Source organism: Hippoglossus hippoglossus, chromosome 14, assembly GCF_009819705.1.
Source record: "Hippoglossus hippoglossus isolate fHipHip1 chromosome 14, fHipHip1.pri, whole genome shotgun sequence".
Lineage (NCBI taxonomy): Eukaryota > Metazoa > Chordata > Actinopteri > Pleuronectiformes > Pleuronectidae > Hippoglossus > Hippoglossus hippoglossus.
The window spans coordinates 10,099,105-10,115,155 of record NC_047164.1 but is presented as its reverse complement, the minus strand read 5'-3'; the positions used below and the strand labels follow the sequence as shown (position 1 = coordinate 10,115,155).

The window sequence follows — 16,051 nt, the reverse complement described above, 5'->3', positions numbered from 1 at the left end:
CTAATAATATAAGGTGATTTAACTATCTTACATCATAATTAACCTAGTAATGCTGGCAATACACCGTACAGGACCTGACCCTAACCCTAAGACATTTGACCTGTCCTTCATCCATCAGAACCCATCACCTTATTTCATGCATAATTCTTGTGACTGTTTTGTACAGCAGCACAAACCTGGGCTCTAAAAACTCAACCTGTTTTATTTGTCATAATTGGCTCTGCTGTATTGCTCCCTCCCTCGGTGGCTTTCCATTTAAATCTGTTGAATAATAAATTATTCAGGGATTTTAATAAAAGAAAGTGGCAAATATTTCCCAGGACAAGCCACCCACCTGCCTAGCCATGGGTGCCGTTCCCTGACTTATTTTTTTTTTTTTTTATTTATTATTATATCCGCGATAGGATTGTCATTAATCTTCATACATTTTTAAAAAAGCCTTCAGGGATCATTAGACATTTTTAAAAATAGATTCCTGTATACATGCTATGACAATGAAAAGACCATCCTGCAAGCCTATGAGGTTATTTCTGGAGACTGTGCTCTGTGTGGTATGGGCATACAGTAGTTTGTTGCGATCGCGCTGCTTTTATGTGCTCTCTCGCTGACAGAAAAGCAGCGGATGTGGACACAGAGCATCAAAGAAAACTCAAATTGCTTATTGAATTGTAAAAGAACATCCTCAAAGGCAGAATCCTGGCAGAGCCCGCTCACTCAGGCTGCCAAAGCCCAGACAATGATAATTGCTTGTCATATTTACGAAATGATGTAGGAAAATACAGATTCCACATATTTTATTTTTTTTTTTAAAGCTTTATTTGATTCATTCTCACTCCTTCCTGGCAAGGTGCACTAGTGTGAACACTGACTCGATCCCTCACCGACTCGCTGCTTTTAATGTCGCCTCCTTTATTTCATCTCAGCCCCAGAGCTTCCCGCCCGACACCCCGAGCCTCTCAAATATACTTTTTGTCATTTAAAAGGTTTTTCTTTCAAACTGACAAATCATCCACTTCAAAAACAGTGATACCGCCGCTTATAAACTGCTGAAAAGGACAAAATGAGAAAACAACTCACTGATGGGACTTTAGCTTACAAAAGGGACCTAAAGGGCACAATGACGAATGAAGTCAAGGCAATTTTATTTATTCAGTGCCATACTATAGCAGAAGTTATCTAAGGCCACTTTTCATATAGACCACTTATAATGTTATTTACAGACCCCACGACAATTACCACCTGGAGTATAAGCACTTGGCGACAATGGCAAGAATAATAAGTCAATAAGTCATTCAAGGAATCTTCCATACTTTACATTTAACAAGCAGTTTCCTCTGCTGCACTTTGCTTTGTGCCTTGTTCTCACCCTCTCTCTGTACAGTGTGAGATAATAGTTTCCACTATGGGGTAATAACCTTGCACAGATACTGTTTCAAGGTAGTTCTCCGTGACACTCCATCCTTATCCCTTCACTGCAGGATTGAAAGATGGCTGCCCAACATACGTATAGTTTCAGATGAGTGTATAAAGATGGATGCTTCCTCCTGCTATTCAAAAATGAAGCCCAGATATCCAATCTTAGGCTGATGACGTCATATGAAGCCAGAGTCTGCAAGGTAGCGATTGGGAGCCGTGGTATTGAAGTCCCATCGATACACCCTCAGTCTCAGCTGTCAATCATGATGTTTATAAAGCATCAAATAACTAATTTAACCAAACTTTGCTGGAAGATGAGAAAAAAAAATATTTATTGAGAAAAGGTTTTCAATGTCTCTTTTTTGTATAATCCCACGTTGCTAACATGGAGTAGGTGGGTTTATGCAACCACCCACCAGGGGGCGATCAAGATGCTTTGGCTGGCATGTCGTCCATCCTTATACATAGTCTATGGTGTGAAGGCACTGTGCTACACTATTTCCTGTAAATATTAGCATATAAGCTGGACAGTAAGTATTTCTCTTTTGAGTTGCAGCCTCATTTTGGATAAATCCCTGACTGATGTTATCTGTTGGAGAAATACAATTTGTGCTGCATGTGTGCTATGAAGGCCTGACAGCACAGTGAGAGTAAGACTGCAGCATTTTCTAATATTAATAAACTGGAATTTAGTGGACATCAACATTCAGAAACCCTTTTTGAATCTGTAATAACTGCAACAAGCTGACTGTAAACAAGTTACTTAAGTGCATAATCAAAGTGAGTATTGAACAGTTTAGTAAGTGTTGCCCATGAGCCGGGCATCAATCAATCTTTCATTTATTTATCGCCTGGTGGCAGTTGTCTCCTCAGCTGACCCGTTGGCAGTGAACTGCACAGTCCACTTCACGGTGGCCACTGTGACGTGCACTTCTCCCTGCAGCTGCCAAAGGACTAATTTATGTTTCTGGTTCATATGAGTAAAAAGCAACAAATAAGCAAATAGTTCAATGTTATTTATTCCACTGAGAGATTTATGGAAATCATTATGTATTAGTAAGAACCCCCGCTAAAAAGCCATTCACAAGTAAATAGCCTCTTTATCATTTTGTGCATATTGAGCACTTTCTGTGGAAGACTAATCCATCAGCAGGGGAACCTCTCTGTCTCCTATAACTGTGAGCTGCCTCTGATGCAAGTCTTTATGTCACCTTAAGAGGCTTTAATCAACCACGTGCAGGAGAGTCGCACAAATTTGACACAATGCTCTCGTGTTAGATCACATCTGACCACGTTTGTCATTTTTTCCTTAAAATTGATAAACGTCTGAACCTCTCTGCAGCAGCAAAGGAATCCAATTACACGAGCAACATTTGACAAATCAGCAACATCTCTCACAAATAGTGACTGACTATCGGTGATAGAACAGTATATGTTTAAGAAGGACACTGATGACATCTGAGTTATAGGAAAGTATTTAAGGGTGAATGTGTTTACTCAGTCATGGAGATGTGACCTGACAGCAGCTTATTAATATTTCAACTTCCCTGGGGGTATGCAAATACACCTTGTCCTCTGCAAAGTGCTACCGAAGACCTTGCTGGTTGAGATCCAAATCACAATAACTTATCTTCAAACTCCAGCAGGGTGTGTGTGTATCTGTGTGTGTCTGTGTGCGCCCCAGTGTACTTGTATGTGTCTGTGTTGGTAAGTAAGGAGCAGGAGCAGAAATACGGAGCAACGGGGAAAGAAAGAGCTGAGCATGGAGGCATATAATCTGAATTCAAAAGCAATCATTTTTGTTCTCAGCTCATAAAGCCGTCTGCTGTTGATGGGTAAGGCGGTAAAATCAGGGGGATGAAGGTAAAGAATGGATCTGCAGGGTACGTGGTGGCACTCGCACTCACACAGCAGCAGCTGGTATCACGCAGGAGCTGACCTCCAGTGAGTGATACGTAAAGAGTCAGGAGAATGACAGGTAATTACAGCAGTAAGATTACATAAAACGACTGGAATCACCAGCTTGCGGGACTGTGCCTCCCCTTACCAGTCAAGTTGCAGGAAATAAGTTCACAATCTTCCCTTCTGTTCCTGAGTTATGGCTTCAAATAATGGCCAGAAAAGTGTTTCTGTAGAACATTGACGTCGCAGCAAAGTTGATCCTTGACCTTTTGCACATAGAATCGTCATGTCTTTATTTTATGACGGGGTCTGCTCGCTAGCGAAGAACTGCACGCCCCTCAAAGGAACCCACACAGCCACAGCTATGACGATGTCTGCCTTCCTGCGAGGATCGTAAAAACTTTATGGCTGTTTTGACAGCCCACAGAGACAGTGGGATTTCTTTGCCGAGGAAAAGAGGAAGAGAAGGACATATAAAGAGAGAGTGAGGCAAAGAGCACTGCACACAGTTTTACAAGGAAGAAAAGTTTGAGACCTTGCGACAGAAGTCTACGTATTAATGGGAAACACGGACTTTGGAGTAATCAGACGACAAATTATTTTTGATTTTAGACATGCATGCCATCTGTTGTTCTCAGTCAATAATTGATAGACAGAAAATTAATCAGTGGAACAAAACACAGAGGAAGATGTCACTTCAGGAGCTGTAAAAACGCAAAACTTGAATTTATCAAGTTTGCTGACATTTAAGAAGGTAAAGGACAAATTAACATTAACATGAGGCAAAGACTGCAGCTGTGGGGAGCTGGCGTAGGGAGTAAAGGCAAATGCTAGGGACCCCAGGATAAGGATAAGTTTGGGATGAGCAAGGAGAGAGAAGGTCAATCTGCCCAGAGTACCCTGAGAAAATCCACACAGACACAAGGAGAACATGAAAACCCCACACAGAAAGGCCCCAGCCAAACAGGGATTTGAACCAGGAACCTCATTGCTGTGGGGCGACAATGGTCACCACTACATCCAAATGAATGTTAATATGGAATTTCAATGCAAATCAACGTAATCTTTGTTATTTGTCACACAATGAGCAAATTCGGCACCTAATTGGATTTGCAAGGCTGAGAATATATATGTGTTAGGATTGAAGAGGGTGAAAGTAAAAAGAAGGTTTGAATATTTGGTGAAAACAATAATGCTAAAATAATTTGCCTCTCTATTTCACTAGATATAAAAAGACTTAGGAGGCTCTCGTTCTCTAAATAAATGTCTACCTTTGTCTGCTGACTCTTAGTATGTCTTTCATCACCTAACCCTGGTCTGTTGGCTCTGTCACTTTAATTGCATTCCAGTGTGTGTGTGTGTGTGTGTGTGTGTGTGTGTGTGTGTGTGTGTGTGTGTGTGTGTGTGTGTGTGTGTGTGTGTGTGTGTGTGTGTGTGTGTGTGTGTGTCCAAGCAGGCCCACTGGTGCAGCTTGGCCTCGGCACATGAAAGTGTTCTTCCGAGTGCCACTGTCAGTCCCCTCAAGTCCCTGGAGAGAGTGTGTGCCCTCCTTAAGCCCTTCAGTGGTGTATCCAGGCTTGCTCAACATGGAGCTTACACTGCCGCCACAATCCCCTTTTGTCTTTGACTTTCAGACTTTTTGGCAAAAAACAAGAAAAAAAAGATCACACCATGAAACTTTGGCAGCATGCGAATGAGATCAGAGAGGAAATGAGGCAGGACGCCCGGCCTGATCAAATTTAGGCTCTTGACACTGTAAAAATTGGGAGATTTATGGTGCAAATCTCCACTTCGCCTGAAGATATTCTAATTTTGTAACTATGTCTATAACAGGTCTGATTTTAGCAAAGCCCGTTTCATTTTACTATTCTGATTAAGTCCTCAATGACTCGATGAACTTTTCGCTTGGTAAGCTTTACTGCTCTTCAGTTTAATGAAATCACATTTCACAGAGATGTACGATGTGACTGAGACAGTGACTTACAACTTCGCACCCTCTAATTATTCAGGATGTGTCTGGGAGAATAACACACACACACACAACAGCATCTTCCATGTGAAAGATCAAGTTGTGATTAGAAATCTTCTTCGGGCTCATAAAGTGCGAATATGCAAGACAACATGCGTGTGAACAAAGCTTTTTTTAATTGAAGCACATGCAGAATCAATCTCAGGTAGACAAACGTGTGTAAATGAAGAGAATATAATATGTTACATCTCAGTATTGGCTTTTGTTTCTCACTCAATGATTGGAATATTTCTGTTTCAACCTTGAACACAGTAAGAGGTGATGGCATCGAACCTTCCCTGTGCATTATACAGTTTATTATATTATATTATTATACAATTTTCTTTGCTGAGGTTATACTGATTTTAGAGATATGAGGCATTTGAAGCACTGGAGGACCATCGCAGAGCTCAAAGGTTTAATGCTTTTCACATCATTGAGGCTGATTGCGTTGTAGTTGAAATAATAAACTTGCTTTGCCAACAGAACAGCTTTTAATCTTTTGTTTTACGGTGACTGCTTGGCTGTGACACACGTGTTCCAACCACGATCCCATTTACATCGACGGCTGTTTAAGACATTAGCAGTTCCATTATATTAGTACCAGCCTGTGCACTTTAATGCCTCTTCACCTGATTACTTACTTGAGAACACCAACTTCACACCAAAATCACGAGTTTGTCTCAACACATTTTCTACGCGTGCTTGGGATTTGGCAGGTAAATCTCTGCGACGAGCTGGGAGAACTTTAAGGATTAAGAAAAACAAACAAACAACTTCGAGCCTTTTTGGCACCTGGTGTCGCACATGGGATTTCTCCCTCTCCCCGCTTTAATCCTGTCTCCCACACCTGTAGCATGTTCCGCTGAACCCTGTCACCCCCTCAAACTTGGGTTTCAAAATGCAGAGTGACTGTACAGGTGGCAGCAGTTTCTAGGCAGGAGGCTTCAAATCAATATCATGATTAGTTCAAACTTTTACTTCGATTATGATTCATTAACGATTATTCAATGTGTAAAGTCGGCTAGCGCTGCAAAATGAATGTAGCGGAAACCCAGCAGGTCGTGAATGCACGCATTGGGGAAAGTTTTAAACCGAATGAACCGACATGAGCAAAATTAAGACAGTTAGAGGTTGTAAATGTCAGTTTTGATACATTTTCAGCTAATTGCCCAGCCGTACTTGTCAGTGCACCAAAATTAAAGCTATATGATTGGTGATACTAGGCAAAAAATACAGTTTTGTAAAGCCTACCCTGTATTTCAGTTTTCACTTCTTCATTTTGCTCTGTGTTTCTTCCGTATCACTTAAGCCATAAAATAGTCTTATGTTGTTTTCTATGGTGATGAAGCAGACAGGGCAATCAAGCAAAAGTCTAAATGAGAATAGCAAATACTAAATTCATTCTATTGATAAGCCAAAGCATGAGTTTCAAGCTGTAGTATTTCACTGCTGTCCCATCCCCCCTCCTCATCCCTGCCTCTAGAGGCTGCCTCCACTCTCGTCTCTCGTCTGCTTGTTCTCCTCCCAGCTTCCTCCCAAGTCATTTGCTGCTTATTAGAGAGTGTCTCTGTCAAGCTCGTCCCATCTAGTTCTCACCCAATTACAATCTAAATGAGCCACAGGACTGCTTAACTTGCTTTGCCTCTTCCCATTGTTTAATTTGTGATGGTAACAAACCCTGATTAGGCGCCTGCAAAGGTTCATAAATTAAGCACTCATGGCCAAATGAATCACCATTCCCTGGGAAGATAAATGGCCAATATTCAATTTTTCCATATAGATCCCACTGATAACAATGCTGCGCTGTAAAAAGAACACTCGGGGAAAATGGCTGCACACTTTCTTCAGTGTGACATTTGGACCAGGGATGGATTGTACATCACCAACCAGTGAAATGTCATTTACTGAGAATTCCTGTGGTGAGCCATAGTTTAAAACCTTCATATGCAATGTTTGCAGTATATAACTGAACTAGTAACATTTGTGTTCCAGAGGTAAAACTGGGCCAATTTGATTAATGTCATCTTCTCAATGTGAGGAGCGTAGATGGCACGATAATGGTTTTCCAAAGAGGGAGAGGATGAGTGAAAACGGGAGTAAAAATAACGGGAAGAAAGTGCACTGACGTGAGGTAAAGCATAGGGACGTACTGCAGAGAGGGGAGAAGGTAAACTGAAAGTAGAGGCAGAATAAAGTCAGCCAATAACAGTGAAAACAGACAATCGTAAAGAGCTGCACTGATCCTCATCAAAAGGAAAAGTGGAGCAAATCTAGGAAGTGAAATGCAATCGCCTGATTTTGACAGTGGATCTAGTTTAGCATACAAACAGGCAGCAGATAATTAGTCTCAAGAGGGAAATCAGAACGCTAAGTGAGAAAAAGAGCTCACAATATTAAAAGCAGCTGTCCTCAAATGACAGGGCGGACGCATCACAGGCCTGTCGGCTAGAGGAAACGTTCACCCTTCCCACATTATCACTGCATCACTTTTATCTCTGGTATATATGTGGCTATATATATGTATTCATGGAACATCAATTACTGAAGCTTTTAAGAAGCTTACATCATTGTTGTTGCTGTGAACTTTCTCAGTAGTGACTGTGGGTGCCATCTGTCATGTATTGTATATTTAAAAAAGTGTCAACGTTTTGGGGATCAGCTTCACAAATGTGAAGTTATTCCAGACCTGGACTTTTAAAAAAAATTTGCCATTGTATTTTGTTAAGTTTGTTAAATGTTCTGGTGAAACTGTCCCAGTGTCAGTGCTGGTAACAATACGTGTAAAACAAAATAATCCCTGAGATAAAACCTTTCCTTGACTGAGAACACAATTGATCCATAATGAATATTATTTTGCTACTACTTCTTATTTTTACGGGCATGGGAATTTTGTAGTAATATAATAGCCTTTAAATACTGATTTGGATGTCGATTACCATGGCAACTTAATTTTCGGATATGTATGGCGGTGAAGTTGCTCAACAACACAGAATGTAGCTAGACTTGCGCTCAGCACAAAAATACACAACGACAACTTGAATTTAAGGTATGCAAGCTGTGTGTGTGTGTGTGTGTGTTTGGTGTGTGTGTGTGTGTGTGTGTGTGTGTGTGTGTGCGTGCGTGTGTGTGTGTGTGAGCCTTGAGTTTTAATGGGCAGTAACAAATACATTGACCTTTGCTAGAAACTCCTTGCATGTCTTTTGTAATCTATAAATAAAGGTTAATTTGTATCCCCCGTGCTTTCTTATTTTACATGATATACAAAATATATATAGACTGAAGAATGAGGCTGCTGGTCTGGAGCAAGTGGAGGCATCTAATGTGAGTTATAGAAGTATTACAAAAAACTGTAATACTAGAGTATTAGTACTACTTCTACTACAGTATTTATTTCCCTTTTGTGTTTGCAATATTTAACTACTGAATTCCCCAGCGAGTTCCTAACTGATTTTCCAAATTAAGTTTATTTCTGAATATTCTGTGGTAAAGTGGATAGTGCCACTGATCCACCAAACTTAAAGTCACGGTATCACAGAAAACGCTGACAAGGCACGAGGAGATACAGGGATGTAAAGAGCAAATCACAGACACACAAAAATAACTGTTTTCTTAACCATTGGGAGTTTAGCACTTACCTTTGCACCATTTTACATTATTCACTGGACTTACATCCTTACATTTCAATAAACCTATAAAATTGTATTTTGCTCATCGTGTAGAATCTACCTTTCTGTTTGTTTTCACTAACCCCATCAATACCGATGTCCTTTTTTTTGTTCACACACATATGTCAGCATCGACGTCTGTGAGAAGAGGCAGAGTACAAATAGAAAGGCCCATCACAGAGACACCTCACAGTGTGTTTCCAATCAGGATGATGTGTTACTGTAGCAGAACTGTAAGACGCAGGTGAGCAAAGCTAGAAAAGCAATTATCACTTAGGGAACTACATATGTAATAGTGTTAAAAATAAATCAACAAACAAACATCCCGACATAAAAAAAGAACAGGATGCGCTGCTGTGAATGTTGAATAATAAACATGAACAAAATAGATCCTCTGGGTCATGTTTAGGTGGGAAAGAGACACAGCCGCAGAGAAGCAGCGCTTTGCTCTGGAGATGACGACAACACACCATAAGAGGCCTAATGCTCGCAGAGGAAGCCACTTGTCAAATAGGAGACAGTCAGCCCTGGAAATATTGCTGTTACAGTAACTTACACACATACGGCTCGGTCTCACTGGCATGCACCACATATCCAGCAAAACACACAAAACAGCAGGACAGTAAAAAAAAAGCATAGAAGCTTAGTCCGTACGCAACGAAAGTAAGAAATAAAGCAGAGACTTCATGAGCGCTGCCAATATGCAGCTACGTGACAACACCTTCTGCAGCAACTCAGCCATTTGAATGTGACAAAACAAACATGGGTGGTAGCCAGGAAACAAAACTTGGAGAACGACTTCTCTGCAATAACACGTAGGTGCATGAAACAAGAGCTGAATCACTCTTTCTCACACCGAGATTAAAATTAATACAAATTCAGTTTCATCCTCACTTGCCCTGTGTATTTATATACTCCTAACACTTGAATGAAAACAGAGCTCTGTGGCGGAGGAGCCAAACAATACGGTCTAAAATCAAAATCTGAGATGGATAAAACTAACCAAAGCATTCAAACTGTTTTTTTTAACTTAATACTTCACCATCCCTTGGCTTGCTCCTATAACTGATATATTTACTGCTGCCATTAATCGAGTACCAGTATAAAAACTTCAGATTGATTCTGGTCATGGCAGTTGTCGCTAAAATGGCAGAGCAGATTAGCCATTAATGAGTTAGTGGTACAATACTCTACACCAACGGACAACACTTCTCCAATTCCTCAAACTGTCCAGAAATGAAGCAGACAACATATAAATGCTGTCATTTGCATATTTGGAGTCTGGACAGTTGTGATCGGGGGATGGAGTCGACCTAGCAAGGTCCCATTGATACACGAGTTTGACCAATCATGAGTTAGTCTCTGTTGTTAATCATGACATTGACAACTTGACCTGGACACATATCAGTATGTTAAAAACTAAAATGGCAGAAACCACATTTAATACAAAATGACTCGACATTTACTTTGACTCGGCACGGATGAGAGTTCGCGACGTATTCTGCAGTCAGCCACCAGGTGGCAGTAGAGACGCCTTGGCTTCTCTTTTGGGCAGCTGTCATGTTGTTTATCTTTATATACAGCACAGTCCGTGGTTTGTGCACAGATTAGCCACATCAATGAAACTTAACGGCTGCAGGAAATTCACAGTTTGAAAATGCCCATAACCCAACACACAATCACTGTAGCAACACACATAAAACACAAACAGCTATAGACTGGCAGCATTAAAATTCACTAGGCGGCATTGATTGGCACAGCCTATAGCTTGAGTAAAACACAAGGGGCTGCATGGGCCTGTGTGGGCAGCAGGACTGATGTGAATAGAAACATTTCTTTTAGACGTGCATGAGACGGACAACTGAAGAATGCAGATGAGACGTTTTCTTTATAGAAACGCCATTAATCTGAGGGGTTCACAGTCAAGAACACGCATTATCTTATTTATAAAAGCACAAGCTGTCTGAGCAATCATCGTAAAAAAACAGCCTACAAAGCTCAAGCCAAACAAACATCACTTCATTCTCTCTGAGGGCCCCTGTCATCAATCTTGACGAGGCACCCGTGTCATCATTTGTGACAGGGGACCGAACACGGTTGACAGCGGAATAATTATTCACAGGACAAATGTATTTTTCAACTTATAGACAGGTTGTCAGTTGGAATGAGTGATGTCAGGCGCTTCCACTTTTTGTCAGGTGAGTTAAGGGACGATTGCGGTGGAGCCTTCTTCCTCGAGTTTCACAATATTTATGAAAGACCGAGCAGAGAGGCGAAGGGCTTCCTGTTCCACAACTGACAGGGTTATAGGGTTAGATCATCTGTTGGTGTCCACTGACAAATTGCAACGCTTTCAAAATCCAAAAATCGCAAAATGTTTCAAAACACTTTGTCGCAGGACAGTGAAGCAATACATGTGATTCAGGGAAGCAGCGGGATTTTCCAGCCTCTCACAGTAATATCATTATCAGAAGTCTCCCCCACAACAGGCTGCACGGTCAATTTGAGGGGACACATTTAGATTTGAATTACTTTCCGACAGCATTTTTCCCGGCGATAAGAAAGCCAAAGTGTATGGCACTGTAACAGCGGATGAAAAAAAAAAAAAATTGTCATGGAGCACAACATGGCATATTTTGAAAAATGTTGTTTGTTTGGAACTCAGTAAGTGTACTCACATTGATCGATGTTCCCGTCTGCTTTCCCCTTCTCCTGCAAACAGAGAGCACACACACAAAAGTGGTTATTACAGGCTCGGAGGAGTGGGACAAAAAAAAAACCCAACAACAACAGCCTTTTCTGCAGCTTTTCACAGACCATTCGTTAGTGTGTCTTTTCCTCTTTTTCTGCGCTCCGAGAAAGACGACAGCGACGGAAATCAAAGGTGAACAGATGGAAGGTGAATGGAAAGGGGAGACAGGGAGGGAGGGAGAGAGAATGAATGGTGGGTGACAGCAGAGACACAAGAAGACCTTTTTACAAAGGCGGATCCAACAGTCAATTCAATCACACAATGGGAAATACACTTGCCGAGAGGCTGCAAGACGGAGGTGTCACCACATTGTACTGGAATGTATATCAGCATGTCAAACCATCGACACCACACGGATAAACTGCTCTCCAAATACTTGACTTTTTAACTAGTGTTTAGAAGATGAAATGGAAGGAGAACAGTCTCCAGCTGTGAGATACCTAAATATCTACATTAAAAAGAATTGTTCTGTATTGAGCGGTACAGCACAGGTGACGTCGAGCAACATTTTAAATATAAATGCCTGTGGATGTCAGAGGGGAAACCACATTCTGCCCCATTATATGAATGAATCACAAGAGATGGAGACCTTATGGCAAACAACAGGAGTGAAGACGTCAAAGTCCACGTGTAAAACGAACAGGTGAGAGGGATACAAACACAGCTACACATGAATTAATAATGAAGCGAATGGAAAGTTTTTGGTTTGTGAAAGAAGTGAAATTCACTGCAACTCGCTGGGCATAAAATTCTGTTTTGTTTTCACTGTTACTGTCAGTAGGGATTCAGCTGACCTGTGTATGTACAGTACAAACCATAGACTGAAGGCATGAAGACAAAGTGTCTTGATCGACACCTGGTGGCTGGCTGCTGTATAGGTCATAAACCCTGCATCCTCCATGTTAGTGGATGGGGCAGGGACCAAACTAAGAAGTCAAAATACACATCAAATAGGCATATATGTTTCTTAAGGTAATCCTCATCACACTGATGTTGGTTCAGCAAGTTTTGTTTTAGCTCATTAGTTAATTGATGCTATAAAAAGAGGCTGAAATGTCGTGATTGACAGCTGAGGCTGAGTCACGATTCTGTCAAACACGTGTATTGGCAGGACCTTGTTGCCGTGGCTGCATCCGTCAATCGCCCCTGAGTGGACTCTGGCTCCAAATACTCAAGATGGCAACATTCCTAGCCGGGATACTTTAGCTTAATTTCTGGGCAGTGAGAGGAAACGGAGACACGTCGTCCATCTTTATATACTTTTCTTCAACCCTGTGGAAGGATAGTGTTCATGCTTCCAGTTCGATTCCTGAGTCAAATCAATGCTACTGAATCTGTTCTGCTGGGATGAGGTGGCCCGACACCTTACTGACACACTCAACGTTAGCTTTTTTCCTGTCACCCATCTTTAAGTGTGTGCACAAGTTGTAGTACTTTCGGTGTGCATTGTGTGCTTGTCAGCAGCTGATCGCTTGCGCTTGTTACAGCACCAGGAATTTTGCGTGCACAGGCAAAAAAAACAAAGGATCGACACGCCGCTTAAAAATAGAACACAAGCGGGTCTTCCTACACAACACTTGAGCTTCACAAGAAACCAATATGTGGCGGGCAATTGAAGTGTTTTGACATTTTGCATTCTTGTCCCTCAGTGTCGATGTCACCAGTAATGAGGCTCGGTGATAAAACATGTGTGTCTGCGAGGCCCTCCCAGCTTCCCCAGGGGACCGAGAGCCTCGCGAGAAATGCAGCAGTTTTAGAGCCTCCTGTCATTGCCTCCTTCTCCTCTCCCTCTCTCTCTCTCTATCTCTCTCTATCCCTCTCTCTTCCTGCCATCTGTCCATCTTAATTGCAGACGTGCTTCCTTATGATGGCAGGATAAAATTGAGTGTACTCATCAGCACCGCCTTCCATCATCTCGAGTGCTGCTGTTTGATCAATTGATTAGAGAACCAAACCAAGCATAGAGGTGAAAGAAAGGCTGTGTGTCTAAAAATACGGTCCTCTCTTCACCACGACTCTCTGGAGTGAGTTCCGTCACTTTGCCTTCATGCCGTACACTCGGCTTTTGTGGACAGTCGCGGTGATAAAATACCAGTGCGGAAATAATTGAAGGCAACTACAGAAGATAGATGCGAACAATCACACGCATGAGATTAGACGGCATTTTTATTCCTCTCCAGTGACGTCTGTCGCATCCAGTGGGTGGAGAAATGTAAATAACTACAGACAGAAATTAATTTGAGCAAATGGGGCAAACCCACTGGGTTTCAATTAGGGGCGGATCGGATGCTTTTCTCTTCCATTTTTCCCTCTTTGTGATAGAGGCTGATTAGATGGGTGTGTGTCTGCATACATCACTTGCCCAGCAGGCAGACATGGTGATTGGTAGGATGTGTTAAGTTTATGAGAACAGTGCTGAGAGATGTGCTCAGCGGAGGGGACAGGACATTCAGTATGTTTTAACAAGACCCCGAGTCTGTTTTTCCTCAACTTTTTCTCGCTTACGGAACACCACATGTCTCAGGCATTGTTATTTTCAGGTCAGGTTAGGCTACTCAAACTTTCACCAACTGGGCTTTGACAAAACAATTTTGGCAACAATTGTGTCCAGGGGGTTGATTGAGATTTAACTACCTCAACTTGTGCAATCAATCCATATACAAGGGGAAAATATACCTGGTGTCTTTTCTACAGTTGGTGTATATATAACATGTGGGATACAATGCAAGAATACAAGTGTTAATACACTCATACCATGGCCACCTACCACAGGAGCAGGTTGTAGTAGGTTTAACTGAAGGGTACCACACATCGGCTAGTCAAGTAGAAGTACTGTTGCTAGGGTTACGGTATACCTTAGATAAAGGTTTAACAATTCTCCAAATCCACAGTTTGGTCTAGACCTTGATTTTTGACCCTCAGCATTATTACTAACCCTCTTGAGCTAATAAAGCTAGGTAGACTTTATCATGGGCATGTTCTCTCGATCACGATCGGACGAAAACCATCACGAGACACACACAGTTGGAAATGTGAGGTAAATGTGTCATAGGTCTTGATTGTGAAATGGAAATTGAGTTTTTTTACATCAGTGAAATTATCTCGGAAACTAAACCGGTGGCAGAGTGTCATAGTAAAGCAGTTCCATCCTCCCAGTCTCAGTTTAAGAATCCTTACAGCCCTACTTGGCAGTGCTTGATAAGCCTAGGTTGTTGGTTGGTTCCACACACAAAAGAAGCACCTGTGATACTTTGAATCGATTTAAAATAAAACTCTGTTTAGAGATTCACCTATTTCATCGGGCTTTGTGGTAAAGTGTGCAAACTCGATACGATTGTTACAGCCTCTCGAAAAAAACTAGTACAAACAAATCTGTGAGGTCTACATGCCTCCATCTAAACACTGATACGAAACAAGAATCTGACATCGCTGCAAACAGAGACTGATGTCTTTTACCAAGTCAGCGTCAATCTGCCTTTTTTCCTAACTCCCTTGTATGTGCTGCTTTGCAGGCACTTCATTCAAGGACCCGTATGTTTATGTGTATCCGCTATCTCTCTCTCTGGCTCTTGATTCAGTCAACAACAAAGCACTCTGCGAGAATTAGCTGCCTCGATGCCAACTCCGTGTTGCGGCTTCTATTTGTTTGTTAAGCTGCAGTCTCAGTTACAGTCGGACACAAAGAGCATATCGATACTTCGACCTTTTGAAGATACTGTCTGATTAGGACAAAGAGGGAGGATCGGGGAAAGGAAGTTGGATCCATACGTGTCTGTGCTTTCACAACAGTTACTCCCTGATGTCTGTTGCTTAGAAAGACGGGGCTCTGTCTTATCCAACAGCAATTCATCAGTGTACCAACAAGCTACTTAATGAGATAAATGAAAAGGAGCCAAGAGAGAAAAAGGAAAAAAACTTTGGCAGTACTCTGCACAAGTGTTAATATCTTCACAGGCATAATTTTGATGACTCCGAAAATAGAACTAAAGCCTCGCAAATGCATTTCTCCCTGCATCATTACCTGGAGTTGTTTCATGTCCCACTGATACGCACTGGTTCAGTGTGTCCTCTAAACATTTTATTTATTCAAATTTGTTCCTGGCTTCTCGAGGCAAAGTCATAAACAACAGCTTCAATCAGTTCTTACATTTTTATACCCAACCTGATATAGTGCTGGTAAATTAATGTGCTAATAGGGGGGGGTGGAGACCAGGCAACCACAACACAATTTAGTTAAAAACCAACAGAAACCATTGATGGACATTTTTAATAGAGTAAATATAACTGTGGGTAAATTTAACTAGG

General features: G+C 41.6%; 1 protein-coding gene across 2 annotated transcripts in view; it reads right to left on the bottom strand.

The window, feature by feature from the left end:
- fstl4 (follistatin-like 4) overlaps positions 1-16,051 on the bottom strand; it is a 201,017-nt gene that overhangs the window by 159,317 nt on the left and 25,649 nt on the right. For both annotated transcript variants that reach the window (XM_034606575.1, XM_034606574.1), the window contains exon 3: positions 11,673-11,706. In XM_034606575.1, coding sequence (XP_034462466.1) covers positions 11,673-11,706 — 34 coding nt within the window. The remainder of the gene's footprint in view (positions 1-11,672; positions 11,707-16,051) is intronic.